This window comes from Drosophila biarmipes, unplaced genomic scaffold (assembly GCF_025231255.1).
Source record: "Drosophila biarmipes strain raj3 unplaced genomic scaffold, RU_DBia_V1.1 ptg000005l, whole genome shotgun sequence".
Classification (NCBI taxonomy): Eukaryota; Metazoa; Arthropoda; class Insecta; order Diptera; family Drosophilidae; genus Drosophila; species Drosophila biarmipes.
This window is the reverse complement of record NW_026114527.1, coordinates 4159503-4176751: the sequence shown is the minus strand read 5'-3', so window position 1 is coordinate 4176751 and position 17249 is coordinate 4159503. Positions and strand designations below refer to the sequence as shown.

At 55.8% G+C, this 17249-nt stretch overlaps 5 protein-coding genes across 7 annotated transcripts in view; all 5 read left to right on the top strand.

Moving 5' to 3' along the window:
• The window catches only part of LOC127011707 (cylicin-1-like), a 92365-nt gene extending 83903 nt beyond the window's left edge, over window positions 1-8462 (top strand). The window contains exon 2 of the mRNA XM_050889742.1: window positions 8265-8462. The gene's annotated coding sequence lies outside the window, so the exon portion shown is untranslated. The remainder of the gene's footprint in view (window positions 1-8264) is intronic.
• Window positions 1-14906, top strand: part of LOC127011709 (uncharacterized) — a 28490-nt gene extending 13584 nt beyond the window's left edge. The window contains exon 3 of one of the 3 annotated variants that reach the window (XR_007764973.1): window positions 14821-14906. The gene's annotated coding sequence lies outside the window, so the exon portion shown is untranslated. Of the gene's footprint in view, window positions 1-7658; window positions 7931-14144 lie in introns of those variants that run through there. The other 2 variants (XR_007764971.1, XR_007764972.1) reach the window with 2 other exon arrangements.
• Window positions 1-17249, top strand: part of LOC127011708 (uncharacterized) — a 95052-nt gene that overhangs the window by 34485 nt on the left and 43318 nt on the right. The window lies entirely within an intron of this gene.
• On the top strand, window positions 473-1274 carry LOC122818740 (nascent polypeptide-associated complex subunit alpha, muscle-specific form-like). Its single transcript, XM_044093837.2, has 2 exons — window positions 473-858; window positions 932-1274. The coding sequence occupies exons 1-2, from the start codon at window positions 473-475 to the stop codon at window positions 1272-1274; spliced, it is 729 nt and encodes a 242-aa protein (XP_043949772.2).
• Window positions 8740-9129, top strand: LOC127011688 (uncharacterized). The gene has a single exon (XM_050889693.1). It carries the CDS (start codon window positions 8740-8742, stop codon window positions 9127-9129), a length of 390 nt encoding a protein of 129 aa, XP_050745650.1.

Here is a 17249-nt window from a genome sequence, read left to right as displayed (position 1 = left end):
GCGGAAGGCTTAGAACCGAGGTGTCGAGGAAGGAACGGCCGGCGGCAAACGGTCATTTAGCGAGAACACCACCATGAGCACCACAGTAACAAGGAGCGACGCACGGAAAGCGATGGCTGCCCGCCAGCCGGCCGAGAGGTCTTGCCCGGGGCAAGGATGGTCAACCACACGGCCTACCCGAAGGAAAGCCCGATCCAGTGATCAGCTCCGACAGCGACATCGAGCTGATCGAAGATCCGCGGCTGGAGCAGAGGAGGTGGCGGCTTCAGAAGGCCACCAGCGACACGGACGGCAGCATCCCAACCGGCACAACCAATGTCGAGTGGGTCAGCGAGGAGCCACCTGCGGGGCGACGGACTCCCCGCAGCCACGAGGAGTAGGTAGCGGCAGCCACGCTGAAGTTCCGGCTAAACCTAGTGGCGCGGAGGAGGACGGAGGAAGCGCGGCTGCGAGAGATGTAGGAGGACCCTGAATGGCAGCCCGTTTGCGACGAGCCGAGGAAGAGGAGCAGCAGCTGTGGGAGGAGCCGGCATGCCCACCCACTCCGAGGTATATCGCCGAACCGTGGGTGCCGCCCCAGGAGGAGGCCGTCGTTCGGGCTGCCTCTCCGCCGGGCTGGCTGCCGGAGGTGCCGCGGAACGAGGGGTCGCCGACGAGACCACCCTCACCGGAAGGCGAGGCGCTCCTTCCCCGATGGCCACCACCGCCGCAACCTGATACGCCACCACCACCGACGAGGCGCGGCGGGGAATCTCCCCGATGGAGACCCGCGCAGCCACCCACGCCGAGGTTCGAACGGCCGCCGGCGGCAGAGTCGCACCTGCGCCGGACACGCCACAGTACCAACCCGGAGACCCGGTAGGACACCACGTCCGAACGGACATCGCGGCGGCGCACTTGACCCATAGCGTGCGGACGTTCGTGGCCGAAGGCGTGAGGTGGCGGCAACAGACGGCTGTCTAGACGTGGCCGGAGGGCCCCGCGGAGAAGAAGCAACGTTGGATGAGCTCCGGACCTGGGAGGAGACTGGACCTCGGGTGAGCCTGCTGGATCCTAGGACCCGTGGCCGGCCGGACCTGTGGACCCCGCCGACACCGAGTACGCGACCATCGACGCCAGGTACTGGGCCAACGACACCGGCAGGGACACGAAACGCGGCGGAGCCTCAGGAGCGGGGGCCGTGGAAATGGCCGGAACCGACGGGAGGTGGAAGGCCAAGTTTGAAGCGGCAACATTCGGCGCCCGTGGTGTCCGAATCGGCGGCGCGTCCTTAGTTGGCGCGGACGATGTCGGCGCCGGAAGGCCAGCTATGGCTTGGAGTCCCGCAGCAGGAATGGCCCGCAGGTATCGCGGAGGAACTGGCGTTGCGCGAGGCTCGCAACCTGGGCGGCAGGCGCAGCGTGTGGGTCAGGAACGGCGGACGCCGTGAGGCTGGCGCACATGAGGCTGGCGCACGTGAGGCTGGGGCTCGCGGGCATGAGCGTTTTTGTGGAGCAGACCGAGATGAATCCGTGAATAAAATGTTGAAAACTTAACACTCAGAAGCTAAGGACCGGAGGAGGCGGGAACGCGGCTGAAAGCATAAAGAAGAAGGGGGCATACATGGCAGCAACCTGAAACGAAGGGAAAGGGTTAGGGCGGAGGCATAGACAAAACTCCAGCTGACTTACCCGCTGCGAAGCCAATGCTAAGTCCTCTTCGCGCCCGCTCTCGAAGGGGTCCGCGTGGAGCCGGGTCAGCCAGCTGAGGGCGAATGAAGGATGAAAGTGAAGGAAAGTCGCAGAAAGGATAGGAACGAAAGTGGGAAAAGGAAATTGAAACTCACCTTGAGAAGTCGCAAATTTTGCAGAATCACCAGATGACAGGGAAGGGGGCGCCTCGATAGGCGGTCGATTGGCACTGGACGATAGTGCGATCGATGGGCACAAGAAAAATGGAAATATCGGTGATGAGGAACATCGCGGCGAGCAAGTGGCAACGCCGCACCTGCGATATTGATATCGTGAGCAGGCCCTCTGGGTATCGATAGCCGATTAGTATCGGTGCCCAGTGGGAACAGATGGAGGATCGGCGCGGGGGATTTAAAGTTGCCATGCGGAGGCCGACCGGCGCTGTGAAAACGTAACAGGGTTGAAAGCATCGAGGGAACGTCGAGGGAGCACCGAGGGAACCGGAACGAGGTGCGCTATGACTCAAGGGCTAGGATATACAAGGGAATGCCGGAGAGTGAGAGCGCTGATATTTCTTAAATCTTTCCCGAAGTGAGGGGGCATGTGAGGAGTTGAATAACTCCACACAAATCCCAGCAGCAGATGGCCGGCCGCTCACCAGGTACGCGGCGGATTCGCGTAGTGGCGGCGCGACGAAGAGCGATTGGAGAACGAGAGAGATTGGAGATCGAGGACGGAAAACGTGAGAGTTGGAGAACGTGAGAGTTTGGAGATCGAGGACGGAGAACGAGAGAGTTTGGAGATCGAGGACGGAGAACGAGAGAGTTTGGCGATCGAGGACGGAGAACGTGAGAGTTGGAGAACGTGAGAGTTTGGAGATCGAGGACGGAGAACGAGAGAGTTTGGTGATCGAGGACGGAGAACGAGAGAGTTTGGAGATCGAGGACGGAGAACGAGAGAGTTTGGCGATCGAGGACGGAGAACGTGAGAGTTGGAGAACGTGAGAGTTTGGAGATCGAGGACGGAGAACGAGAGAGTTTGGTGATCGAGGACGGAGAACGAGAGAGTTTGGAGATCGAGGACGTAGAACGTGAGAGTTGGAGAACGTGAGAGTTGGAGAACGTGAGAGTTGGAGAACGTGAGAGTTGGAGAACGTGAGAGTTGGAGAACGTGAGAGTTGGAGAACGTGAGAGTTGGAGAACGTGAGAGTTGGAGAACGTGAGAGTTTGGAGATCGAGGACGGAGAACGAGAGAGTTTGGAGATCGAGGACGGAGAGCGTGAGAGTTGGAGAACGTGAGAGTTTGGAGAAAGTGAGAGCTTGGATAACGTGGTAGTTTGGAGAGTACAAGAGTTTGGAGACAATAAAGTTTGGAGAGAGATAGAGTTTGGCGAGCAAGAGGGTTCGTAGACCAATAATGGAGAAAGAGAGAGCGGAGACTTGGTGGGCGATGCCATATGAATCACCGGAATCAGCGGGACGTCAACATCAGGCTGGACGGCGGCAGGAAGCAATGCGTGAAGGACAAGAGGGTCAAACAGGAGCCATGGACTTTGGACCCGGTGTGGCGAGTTTCGGCGGGCCGTGAGCAAAAGAGAAATAACGGTTCTCAGAGGTCCTATATAAACCCGCAGGGCACAGGCAGCGGGATCACTCAGTCGAGATCAGTCATCCGAGAGCATCAGTCGAGTACGATCATCAAGAGTTAAGACAAGCAGTCGAACGAACACCAACCAACCAAACTACGAGGGAGCCACACCAGGGCGAGTCGTCGGAAGCAGCGCCGTGGGAGCCTACAAGGAGCAAGATTGTCACGTCGAGACGTTCGGGATTGGGATTACTAGGAATCTCCGAACAGAGACACAGGTGGCTGAGGTCTAAGGAGGCACCACACGGCTAAGTCAAGGCATCTGTTCTTTCCTGCCAACGAAGTCCTGGCGTTACGCCTGGAGGGTCTACTAGACTTAGAGCAGTGAAAGCCGACGACTTGAAATTGTGAGCTCGGGGGTAAGCCTGTCGAGTCCAGTGTACCTTGCCCAAGCACTATGCGGACGTATCCCGGCGTGAGCCCAGTGCGCAAAGTGCAGTTGAGCAGGTCCTGGCGCGATCAGCCACAAGGGAGAGAAGTCCAAGAAAGAACTCCAAGAGTAGCGAGCCAGAAGGGAGAGAAGTCCCGGAGCGGCGCAACAGAACCCCGAGAGTAGCGAGCCAGAAGGAAGAGAAGTCCCGGAGCGGCGCGAAAGAACCCCGAGAGTAGCGAGCCAGAAGGGAGAGAAGTCCCGGAGCGGCGCAACAGAACCCCGAGAGTAGCGAGCCAGAAGGAAGAGAAGTCCCGGAGCGGCGCAACAGAACCCCGAGAGTAGCGAGCCAGTATGGAGAGAAGTCCAGGAGCGGCGCAACGAAACCCTGAGAGTAGCGAGCCAGAAGGGAGAGAAGTCACGAATCAGAAGGGAGAGATCGGCGTATGCCCACGAATCCAGCACAGAAGTCAAGACGTACAGCCACCCTGTTAGGAGCAGCTCGCAGACGGTCACGTTTATATAAATTTGGTGGGACGAACACACACAATCTACTGAACTAGCCGCACAAATACCGTAGCGAGCCGAAAGCAAACAAATCAGCTCGTTACATCTGGCGCCCAAAGTGATTGTCCCAGCGGTGAAAGCAAAATAAACAGAATGGGAAAGAAGTGGATTTACCGCCTTCAGAAGGAGGACTTCCCCCAGGTCGCACAAAGACTTAATGTCGCCCTGGACGGAAGATTAGAGGACATGAGGTGGACACTGTCGGAGTATTACTCCGAGACAGAGAACGACCCACAACTTGCCGACATCTGGGCTGAGTTGGAAGCCACATATTACGACAGAATCAGCCCGAGTATCACGCTAACTAACGCTGAAGGGGATAACCTAGTAACAGGCTTGAGCGTCGACAACTTGCAAAGGGAGGCTCCCAGGAGAGAGTCAAGCCAGGGCAGAAAGACAACGGTGCTGACCTCTAAACACAGCCAAGCGGATTATGCAAGGGTCGCTAAACAAGTCCGAGAGTGGTCATTCAGAGAGAGAGAGCTTTCATCTTTACTTTCTGCCGAGAAATTTCTTCACAAGGCTGTCGGATCAGGTCAGGCAACGAAAGCAGGGTTTCAGTGAGTCATTTAAAGACTACACGATCGACATGCAGACGATGTCGAGGCCTCTAAACTATTCTGCGAGAGACACCTTAAAGAACATAAAGGAAAACTGCACCCCAAGCCTAAGGAACTTTTTAAGGGCGTACAAAGTGCCGGACCTGGACACGTTGATGCTATTAGCCGATAAATACGAAGAACTGGAAAAGGAGCGGAACGAGTTCGCCCAAGAAAACAAGTTCTCAAAGGCAAAGTCGTCACCACCAACGCAGGTCACGTGCAGAAGATGCGAGGAGACAGATAGCCAGGAGACACGGAGAAATGACAAATTTTCACCGCCGCAACGAGTCTGCTGATACTACCAGGGGTAGTGGATTCATTGGTGTTAGGATGGAACTTTCTAACTCAAGTCGGAACCGAGATAAGGTGGTCTGGACACGAGGTGATAATACCGGCCAGGAACCGACACAATGGGTGGCTCGAGGAGAGGCTATCGGTAGCAGTCGTACAACAGGAAACAGAGTACGACGACACAGCGAAGTTCCTGGAGGGAGAGCTAGCCAGTTTCAAAACCATGACAGGAACGTCGAACATGGCAGAGCATCAAATAACGATGAAGGACGACAAACCAATAAAACAGCGATACTACCCCAAGAACCCGAAAGTTCAAGGGGAGATCAATGCGAAGGTGGACGAGCTACTCCAAATGGAATGCATAGAGCACTCAACCAGCCCATACAGCTCTCCCATCGTGATGGTTAGGAAGAAGACGGGACAGATCAACACCAAATCGATACAGTGCCCGGAAAGGGCTTATTCCAGTGGAGAGTAATGCCGTTTGGACTCCATTCGGCATCTGCGACCTTCCAGCGGATGTTGGACCGGGTAATTGGTCCCGACATGTCGCCGCACTCATTTGCGTACCAGGACGATATCATAGTGATCGGACGCACACTAGAAGAGCACAAGGCAAACTTGAAAGAAGTATTCCGGCGGCTGAAAGACGCTAATCTGAGATTGAACCCGGAAAAATGTCAGTTTTTCAAGAAGGAGCTGCTTTATTTGGGTCATAGAGTGACTAGCGACGTAATAGGCACGGATCCGGAAATGGTAGCAGCCGTCGCCGAATAAGAGCCGCCGTCAACAGTTAGAGAGCTCCGACAGTACCTGGGAGTAGCATCATGGTATCGGCGATTTGTACCTGACTTCGCAAAAATAGTCAAACCTCTCAACGATCTGCTGCGCAAGGGCAACAAGTGGGTGTGGACACTGCAACATCAGTCTGCATTCGAAGAGGTAAAGGCCAGGCTGGTGGCAGACCCCTACTGGCGTGCCCGGATTTTGAAAAACCATTTGTCCTGCAAACGGACGCAAGTGATTACGGTATTGGGGCCATTTGACCCAGGAAACTGAACGTGGCGAAAAGGTGATCTCTTACTCAAGCCGAACGCTTAACGGGGCTGAAAAAAAACTACTCCACGACCGAGAAGGAGTGTTTGGCAATAGTCTGGGCGATCCGGAAACTGAAGCCATATTTGGAAGGGTACCACTTCAAGGTGGTAGCTGAACCACATGGCACTGAAGTGGCTCAACAGCATCGAGAGCCCTTCAGGAAGGATCGCCAGATGGGCCCTGGAGTTGCAGCAGTATGACTTCGAAATAGCGTACAGGAAGGGACAACTCAATGTGGTGGCAGACGCATTATCAAGGCAGCCACTACCAGTAACACTGCGGGGGATCAAGGAGACATCGGCGGCGGAAGCCTCCGCAGCATGCATCTGGATTCAGGACATGCGCGGAAAGATTAGAACCCAGCCACAAAAGTACCCGGACCACGTAAAGGAGGGAGACACCTTCTACAGGAACATTCCACACAGAACAGGCAGTGAGGATGTCGCGACGTGGAAGATGTGCGTCCCGAAAGCTCTACGAGAAGCGGTGCTGAAAGAGAACCACAACTCACCGACAGCTAGCCATGTAGGAAGCAGAAGGACAATAGCACGTCTGGCAAGCCGGTACTACTGGCCAGGCATGCATCGAGACGCTCGAGCCCACGTAAGAGGGTTCGAGAAATGTATCAGATTCAAGCCGAATCAGATGCAGGCAGCTGGGAAAATGCTAGCGCAGGTGCCAGAGGAACCGTAGGAAACAGTATGCGCAGACTTCGTCGGACCCCTGCCGCGTTCAAAACACGGCAACCAAATGCTGCTGGTGCTGATAGACAAGTTCTCCAAGTGGACTGAATTGGTGCCGCTGCGGAGCGCGACGGCCGAGTCCCTAAAGAAAGCGTTCAGAGAGCGCATCATCGCAAGGTTTGGGGTCCCGAAGATAGTCATAACGGACAACGGAGTACAGTTCAACAGCAAAATCTTCAAGAGATTTCTGACCGAGATGGGAGCCAAGCAACAGTTCACGGCTCCATATACCCCGCAAGAAGACCCGACAGAAAGAGCAAACAGGACCGTGAAGACGATGATAGCGCAATTCACAGGGCAGGATCAGAGAAACTGGGACGAGATCATGCTGAGATCATGCTGGCAGTAAATACGAGTGTTTCGGAATCCACAGGATACACGCCGGCGTTTATTACTACCGAGCGCCCTATACGACAGAGAGACCTTGGGAACAGGACGACCCACTGAGACCCCAGGGGGGAAGGCAAACAAACTCGGGGAAATCTTCGAGATTGTAAGGCAGAATCTGAAGAGAGCCTCCCAGGATCAGGCTAGGCATTACAACCTAAGGAGGAGACAATGGACACCAGCGGTGGGGGACGTCGTGTGGGCCAAGGAACATCATTTGTCAAAGGCGGCCGAGGGGTTCGCAGCAAAGTTGGCCCCAAGATACGACGGACCTTACCAGGTCACGGATTTTGCGTCACCAGTAATCTGCAAAATACGGTACGTGAACACAAAAAAAGAGAGGACCATCTACGTGAGCGAGCTGAAACAATAACAAACACAGAACACATAGGAGCAGCCACAAGCAGATATGTTAGACAAAAGGCAATAATAAAGTGTCAAAGAGTTTCAAAAGATACTACGAAAGGGTCCAAGGATAGCTCCAAGGATGGCCAAAGGATACAAGGAAAATAGGCCGAGGATAATTTCAAGGATGCTCAGGAATACAAGGAAGGAACCCAAGGATAGCTCCAAGGACTCTCAAAGAACACAGATAAAAGGGTCAAGAAATAACTCCAAGGAGACTCCAGGATACGAAGGAGGGAATACAAGAATATCTCAAGGGAAAGCAAAAAAAAAAAACAACTGGAGGACGGAAAAGACACAACCATCAGACCGGAACGTCCAAACGCTCGGAGATGACTGAAAGTAAAATTTCCAGCGATAGTCCGCCAAAGGAAGGGGAGGACGGCACAGATCAGAGAGCTGTACCGTAAAAACGGAATGTAAAAGGAGGGAGGCTGGAAGAAATAGCGGTACCGAGCAAAGACGAAAGCTTAGAACCGAGGTGTCGAGGAAGGAACGGCCGGCGGCAGACGGTCATTTAGCGAGAACACCACCATGAGCACCAGAGTAACAAGGAGCGACGCACGGAAAGCGATGGCTGCCCGCCAGCCGGCCGAGAGGTCTTGCCCGGGGCAAGGATGGTCAACCACACGGCCTACCCGAACCTCGCGGCAAATCTTGAGGCGAGGAAAGCCCGATCCGGTGATCAGCTCCGACAGCGACGTCGAGCTGATCGAAGATCCGCGGCTGAAGCAGAGGAGGTGGCGGCTTCAGAAGGCCACCAGCGACACGGACGGCCGCATCCCAACCGGAACAACCAATGTCGAGTGGGTCAGCGAGGAGCCACCTGCGGGGTGACGGACTCCCCGCAGCCACGAGGAGCAGGTAGCAGCAGCCACGCTGGAGTTCCGGCTAAACCTGGTGGCGCGGAGGAGGACGGAGGAAGCGCGGCTGCGAGAGATGTAGGAGGACCCTGAATGGCAGCCCGTTTGCGACGAGCCGAGGAAGAGGAGCAGCAGCTGTGGGAGGAGCCGGCATGCCCACCCACTCCGAGGTATATCGCCGAACCGTGGGTGCCGCCCCAGGAGGAGGCCGACGTTCGGGCTGCCTCTCCGCCGGGCTGGCTGCCGGAGGTGCCGCGGAACGAGGGGTCGCCGACGAGACCACCCTCACCGGAAGGCGAGGCGCTCCCTCCCCGATGGCCACCACCGCCGCAACCTGATACGCCACCACCACCGACGAGGCGCGGCGGGGAATCTCCCCGATGGAGACCCGCGCGGCCACCCACGCCGAGGTTCGAACGGGCGCCAGCGGCAGAGTCGCACCTGCGCCGGACACGCCACAGTACCAACCCGGAGACCCGGTAGGACACCACGTCCGAACGGACATCCCAGCGGCGCACTCGACCCATAGCGTGCGGACGTTCGTGGCCGAAGGCGTGAGGTGGCGGCAACAGACGGCCGTCTGGACGTGGCCGGAGGGCCCCGCGGAGGAGAAGGCGACGTTGGATGAGCCCCGCACCTGGGATGAGACTGGACCTCGGGTGAGCCCGCTGGATCCTAGAACCCGTGGCCGGCCGGACCTGTGGACCCCGCCGACACCGAGTACGCGACCATCGACGCCAGGTACTGGGCCAACGACACCGGCAGGGACACGAAACGCGGCGGAGCCTCAGGAGCGGGGGCCGTGGAAATGGCCGGAACCGACGGGAGGTGGAAGGCCAAGTTTGAAGCGGTAACATTCGGCGCCCGTGGTGTCCGAATCGGCGGCGCGTCCTTAGTTGGCGCGGACGATGTCGGCGCCGGAAGGCCAGCTATGGCTTGGAGTCCCGCAGCAGGCGGAGGAACTGGCGTTGCGCGAGGCTCGCAACCTGGGCGGCAGGCGCAGCGTGTGGGTCAGGAACGGCGGACGCCGTGAGGCTGGCGCACGTGAGGCTGGGGCTCGCGGGCATGAGCGTTTTTGTGGAGCAGACCGAGATGAATCCATGAATAAAATGTTGAAAACTTAACACTCAGAAGCTAAGGACCGGAGGAGGCGGGAACGCGGCTGAAAGCATAAAGAAGAAGGGGGCATACATGGCAGCAACCTGAAACGAAGGGAAAGGGTTAGGGCGGAGGCATAGACAAAACTCCAGCTGACTTACCCGCTGCGAAGCCAATGATAAGTCCTCTTCGGGCCCGCTCTCGAAGGGGTTCAGCCAGCTGAGGGCGTATGAAGGATGAAGGTGAAGGAAAGTCGCAGAAAGGATAGGAACGAAAGTGGGAAAAGGAAATTGAAACTCACCTTGAGAAGTCGCAAATTTTGCAGAATCACCAGATGACAGGGAAGGAGGCGCCTCGATAAGCGGTCGATTGGCACTGGACGATAGTGCGATCGATGGGCACAAGAAAAATGGAAATATCGGTGATGAGGAACATCGCGGCGAGCAAGTGGCAACGCCGCACCTGCGATATTGATATCGTGAGCAGGCCCTCTGGGTATCGATAGCCGATTAGTATCGGTGCCCAGTGGGAACAGATGGAGGATCGGCGTGGGGGATTTAAAGTTGCCATGCGGAGGACGACCGGCGCTGTGAAAACGTAACAAGGTTGAAAGCATCGAGGGAACGTCGAGGGAGCACCGAGGGAACCGGAACGAGGTGCGCTATGACTCAAGGGCTAGGATATACAAGGGAATGCCGGAGAGTGAGAGCGCTGATTTTTCTTAAATCTTTCCCGAAGTGAGGGGGCATGTGAGGAGTTGAATAACTCCACACAAATCCCAGCAGCAGAAGGCCGGCCGCTCACCAGGTACGCGGCGGATTCGCTTAGTGGCGGCGCGACGAAGAGCGATTGGAGAACGAGAGAGATTGGAGATCGAGGACGGAAAACGTGAGAGTTGGAGAACGTGAGAGTTTGGAGATCGAGGACGGAGAACGAGAGAGTTTGGAGATCGAGGACGGAGAACGAGAGAGTTTGGAGATCGAGGGCGGAGAACGTGAAAGTTGGAGAACGTGAGAGTTTGGAGATCGAGGACGGAGAACGAGAGAGTTTGGAGATCGAGGACGGAGAACGAGAGAGTTTGGAGATCGAGGACGTAGAACGTGAGAGTTGGAGAACGTGAGAGTTGGAGAACGTGAGAGTTGGAGAACGTGAGAGTTGGAGATCGAGGACGGAGAACGAGAGAGTTTGGAGATCGAGGACGGAGAGCGTGAGAGTTGGAGAACGTGAGAGTTTGGAGAAAGTGAGAGCTTAGAGAACGTGGTAGTTTGGAGAGTAAGAGAGTTTGGAGACAAGGGAGTTTGTAGAGAGATAGAGTTTGGCGAGCAAGAGGGTTCGGAGACTAATAACGGAGAAAGAGAGAGCGGAGACTTGGCGGGCGATGCCATATGAATCACCGGAATCAGCGGGACGTCAACATCAGGCTGGACGGCGGCGGGAAGCAATGCGTGAAGGACAAGAGGGTCAAACAGGAGCCATGGACTTTGGACCCGGTGTGGCGAGTTTCGGCGGGCCGTGAGCAAAAGAGAAATAACGGTTCTCAGAGGACCTATATAAACCCGCAGGGCACAGGCAGCGGGATCATTCAGTCGAGATCAGTCATCCGAGAGCATCAGTCGAGTACGATCATCAAGAGTTAAGACAAGCAGTCGAACGAACACCAACCAAGCAAAATACGAGGGAGCCACACCAGGGCGAGTCGTCGGAAGCAGCGCCGTGGGAGCCTACAAGGAGCAAGATTGTCACGTCGAGACGTTCGGGATTGGGATTACTAGGAATCTCCGAACAGAGACACAGGTTGCTGAGGTCTAAGGAGGCAGCACACGGCTAAGTCAAGGCATCTGTTCTTTCCTGCCAACGAAGTCCTGGCGTTACGCCTGGAGGGTCTACTAGACTTAGAGCAGTGAAAGCCGGCGACTTGAAATCGTGAGCTCGGGGGTAAGCCTGTCGAGCCCCAGTGTACCTTGCCCAAGCACTATGCGGACGTATCCCGGCGTGAGCCCAGTGCGCAAAGTGCAGTTGAGCAGGTCCTGGCGCGATCAGCCACAAGGGAGAGAAGTCCCGGAAAGAACTCCAAGAGTAGCGAGCCAGAAGGGAGAGAAGTCCCGGAGCGGCGCAACAGAACCCCGAGAGTAGCGAGCCAGAAGGAAGAGAAGTCCCGGAGCGGCGCAACAGAACCCCGAGAGTAGCGAGCCAGAAGGGAGAGAAGTCCAGGAGCGGCGCAACGAAACCCCGAGAGTAGCGAGCCAGAAGGGAGAGAAGTCACGAATCAGAAGGGAGAGAAGTCCCGGATCGGCGTATGCCCACGAACCCAGCACAGAAGTCAAGACGTACAGCCACCCTGTTAGGAGCAGCTCGTTTATATAAATTTGGTGGGGCGAACACACACAATCTACTGAACTAGCCGCACAAATATCGTAGCGAGCTGAAAGCAAACAAATCAGCTCGTTACATCTGGCGCCCAAAGTGATTGTCCCAGCGGTGAAAGCAAAATAAACAGAATGGGAAAGAAGTGGATTTACCGCCTTCAGAAGGAGGACTTCCCCCAGGTCGCACAAAGACTTAATGTCGCCCTGGACGGCAGATTAGAGGACATGAGGTGGACACTGTCGGAGTATTACTCCGAGACAGAGAACGACCCACAACTTGCCGACATCTGGGCTGAGTTGGAAGCCACATATTACGACAGAATCAGCCCGAGTATCACGCTAACTAACGCTGAAGGGGATAACCTAGTAACAGGCTTGAGCGTCGACAACTTGCAAAGGGAGGCTCCCAGGAGAGAGTCAAGCCAGGGCAGAAAGACAACGGTGCTGACCTCTAAACACAGCCAAGCGGATTATGCAAGGGTCGCTAAACAAGTCCGAGAGTGGTCATTCAGAGAGAGAGAGCTTTCATCTTTACTTTCTGCCGAGAGATTTCTTCACAAGGCTGTCGGATCAGGTCAGGCAACGAAAGCAGGGTTTCAGTGAGTCATTTAAAGACTACATGATCGACATGCAGACGATGTCGAGGCCTCTAAACTATTCTGCGAGAGACACCTTAAAGATCATAAAGGAAAACTGCACCCCAAGCCTAAGGAACTTTTTAAGGGCGTACAAAGTGCCGGACCTGGACACGTTGATGCTATTAGCCGATAAATACGAAGAACTGGAAAAGGAGCGGAAAGAGTTCGCCCAAGAAAACAAGTTCTCAAAGGCAAAGTCGTCACCACCAACGCAGGTCACGTGCAGAAGATGCGAGGAGACAGATAGCCAGGAGACACGGAGAAATGACAAATTTTCACCGCCGCAACGAGTCTGCTGATACTACCAGGGGTAGTGGATTCATTGGTGTTAGGATGGAACTTTCTAACTCAAGTCGAAACCGAGATAAGGTGCGCTGGACACGAGGTGATAATACCGGCCAGGAACCGACACAATGGGTGGCTCGAGGAGAGGCTATCGGTAGCAGTCGTACAACAGGAAACAGAGTACGACGACACAGCGAAGTTCCTGGAGGCAGAGCTAGCCAGTTTCAAAACCATGACAGGAACGTCGAACATTGCAGAGCATCAAATAACGATGAAGGACGACAAACCAATAAAACAGCGATACTACCCCAAGAACCCGAAAGTTCTAGGGGAGATCAATGCGAAGGTGGACGAGCTACTCCAAATGGAATGCATAGAGCACTCAACCAGCCCATACAGCTCTCCCATCGTGATGGTTAGGAAGAAGACGGGCAAGTGGAGACTGTGCGTCGACTTGAGGCAGATCAACACCAAATCGATACAGTGCCCGGAAAGGGCTTATTCCAGTGGAGAGTAATGCCGTTTGGACTCCATTCGGCATCTGCGACCTTCCAGCGGATGTTGGACCGGGTAATTGGTCCCGAGATGTCGCCGCACTCATTTGCGTACCAGGACGATATCATAGTGATCGGACGCACACTAGAAGAGCACAAGGCAAACTTGAAAGAAGTATTCCGGCGGCTGAAAGACGCTAATCTGAGATTGAACCCGGAAAAATGTCAGTTTTTCAAGAAGGAGCTGCTTTATTTGGGTCTTAGAGTGACTAGCGACGTAATAGGCACGGATCCGGAAATGGTAGCAGCCATCGCCGAATAAGAGCCGCCGTCAACAGTTAGAGAGCTCCGACAGTACCTGGGAGTAGCATCATGGTATCGGCGATTTGTACCTGACTTCGCAAAAATAGTCAAACCTCTCAACGATCTGCTGCGCAAGAGCAACAAGTGGGTGTGGACACTGCAACATCAGTCGGCATTCGAAGAGGTAAAGGCCAAGCTGGTGGCAGACCCCTACTGGCGTGCCCGGATTTTGAAAAACCATTTGTCCTGCAAACGGACGCAAGTGATTACGGTATTGGGGCCATTTGACCCAGGAAACTGAACGTGGTGAAAAGGTGATCTCTTACTCAAGCCGAACGCTTAACGGGGCTGAAAAAAAAACTACTCCACGACCGAGATGGAGTGTTTGGCAATAGTCTGGGCGATCCGGAAACTGAAGCCATATTTGGAAGGGTACCACTTCAAGGTGGTAACCGACCACATGGCTCTGAAGTGGCTCAACAGCATCGAGAGCCCTTCAGGAAGGATCGCCAGATGGGCCCTGGAGTTGCAGCAGTATGACTTCGAAATAGCGTACAGGAAGGGACAACTCAATGTGGTGGCAGACGCATTATCAAGGCAGCCACTAACAGTAACACTGCGGGGGATCAGAGAAACTGGGACGAGATCATGCTGAGATTATGCTGGCAGTAAATATGAGTGTTTCGGAATCCACAGGATACACGCCGACGTTTATTACTACCGAGCGCCCTATGCGACAGAGAGACCTTGGGAACAGGACGACCCACTGAGACCCCAGGGGAGAAGGCAAACAAACTCGGAAAAATCTTCGAGATTGTAAGGCAGAATCTTGAGAGAGCCTCCCAGGATCAGGCTAGGCATTACAACGTAAGGAGGAGACAATGGACACCAGCGGTGGGGGACGTCGTGTGGGCCAAGTAACGTCATTTGTCAAAGGCGGCCGAGGGGTTCGCAGCAAAGTTGGCCCCAAGATACGACGGACCTTACCAGGTCACGGATTTTGCGTCACCAGTAATCTGCAAAATACGGTACGTGAACACAAAAAAAGAGAGGACCATCTACGTGAGCGAGCTGAAACAATAACAAACACATAACACATAGGAGCAGCCACAAGCAGATATGTTAGACAAAAGGCAACAATAAAGTGTCAAAGAGTCTCAAAAGATACTACGAAAGGGCCGGGTCCAAGGATAGCTCCAAGGATGGCCAAAGGATACAAGGAAAATAGCCCGAGGATAATTTCAAGGATGCTCAGGAATACAAGGAAGGAACCCAAGGATAGCTCCAAGGACTCTCAAAGAACACAGATAAAAGGGTCAAGAAATAACTCCAAGGAGACTCTAGGATACGAAGGAGGGAATACAAGAATATCTCAAGGGAAAGCAAAAAAAAAAAAACAACTGGAGGACGGAAAAGACACAACCATCAGACCGGAACGTCCAAACGCTCGGAGATGACTGAAAGTAAAATTTCCAGCGATAGTCCGCCGAAGGAAGGGGAGGACGGCACAGATCAGAGAGCTGTACCGTAAAAACGGAATGTAAAAGGAGGGAGGCTGGAAGAAATAGCGGTACCGAGCAAAGACGAAGGCTTAGAACCGAGGTGTCGAGGAAGGAACGGCCGGCGGCAGACGGTCATTTACCGAGAACACCACCAGAGTAACAAGGAGCGACGCACGGAAAGCGATGGCTGCCCGCCAGCCGGCCGAGAGGTCTTGCCCGGGGCAAGGATGGTCAACCACACGGCCTACCCGAACCTCGCGGCAAATCTTGAGGCGAGGAAAGCCCGATCCGGTGATCAGCTCCGACAGCGACGTCGAGGAGGACGGAGGAAGCGCGGCTGCGAGAGATGTAAGAGGACCCTGAATGGCAGCCCGTTTGCGACGAGCCGAGGAAGAGGAGCAGCAGCTGTGGGAGGAGCCGGCATGCCCACCCACTCCGAGGTATATCGCCGAACCGTGGGTGCCGCCCCAGGAGGAGGCCGACGTTCGGGCTGCCTCTCCGCCGGGCTGGCTGCCGGAGGTGCCGCGGAACGAGGGGTCGCCGACGAGACCACCCTCACCGGAAGGCGAGGCGCTCCCTCCCCGATGGCCACCACCGCCGCAACCTGATACGCCACCACCACCGACGAGGCGCGGCGGGGAATCTCCCCGATGGAGACCCGCGCGGCCACCCACGCCGAGGTTCGAACGGGCGCCAGCGGCAGAGTCGCACCTGCGCCGGACACGCCACAGTACCAACCCGGAGACCCGGTAGGACACCACGTCCGAACGGACATCCCAGCGGCGCACTCGACCCATAGCGTGCGGACGTTCGTGGCCGAAGGCGTGAGGTGGCGGCAACAGACGGCCGTCTGGACGTGGCCGGAGGGCCCCGCGGAGGAGAAGGCGACGTTGGATGAGCCCCGCACCTGGGAGGAGACTGGACCTCGGGTGAGTCCGCTGGATCCTAGAACCCGTGGCCGGCCGGACCTGTGGACCCCGCCGACACCGAGTACGCGACCATCGACGCCAGGTACTGGGCCAACGACACCGGCAGGGACACGAAACGCGGCGGAGCCTCAGGAGCGGGGGCCGTGGAAATGGCCGGAACCGACGGGAGGTGGAAGGCCAAGTTTGAAGCGGTAACATTCGGCGCCCGTGGTGTCCGAATCGGCGGCGCGTCCTTAGTTGGCGCGGACGATGTCGGCGCCGGAAGGCCAGCTATGGCTTGGAGTCCCGCAGCAGGCGGAGGAACTGGCGTTGCGCGAGGCTCGCAACCTGGGCGGCAGGCGCAGCGTGTGGGTCAGGAACGGCGGACGCCGTGAGGCTGGCGCACGTGAGGCTGGGGCTCGCGGGCATGAGCGTTTTTGTGGAGCAGACCGAGATGAATCCATGAATAAAATGTTGAAAACTTAACACTCAGAAGCTAAGGACCGGAGGAGGCGGGAACGCGGCTGAAAGCATAAAGAAGAAGGGGGCATACATGGCAGCAACCTGAAACGAAGGGAAAGGGTTAGGGCGGAGGCATAGACAAAACTCCAGCTGACTTACCCGCTGCGAAGCCAATGATAAGTCCTCTTCGGGCCCGCTCTCGAAGGGGTTCAGCCAGCTGAGGGCGAATGAAGGATGAAAGTGAAGGAAAGTCGCAGAAAGGATAGGAACGAAGGTGGGAAAAGGAAATTGAAACTCACCTTGAGAAGTCGCAAATTTTGCAGAATCACCAGATGACAGGGAAGGGGGCGCCTCGATAGGCGGTCGATTGGCACTGGACGATAGTGCGATCGATGGGCACAAGAAAAATGGAAATATCGGTGATGAGGAACATCGCGGCGAGCAAGTGGCAACGCCGCACCTGCGATATTGATATCGTGAGCAGGCCCTCTAGGTATCGATAGCCGATTAGTATCGGTGCCCAGTGGGAACAGATGGAGGATCGGCG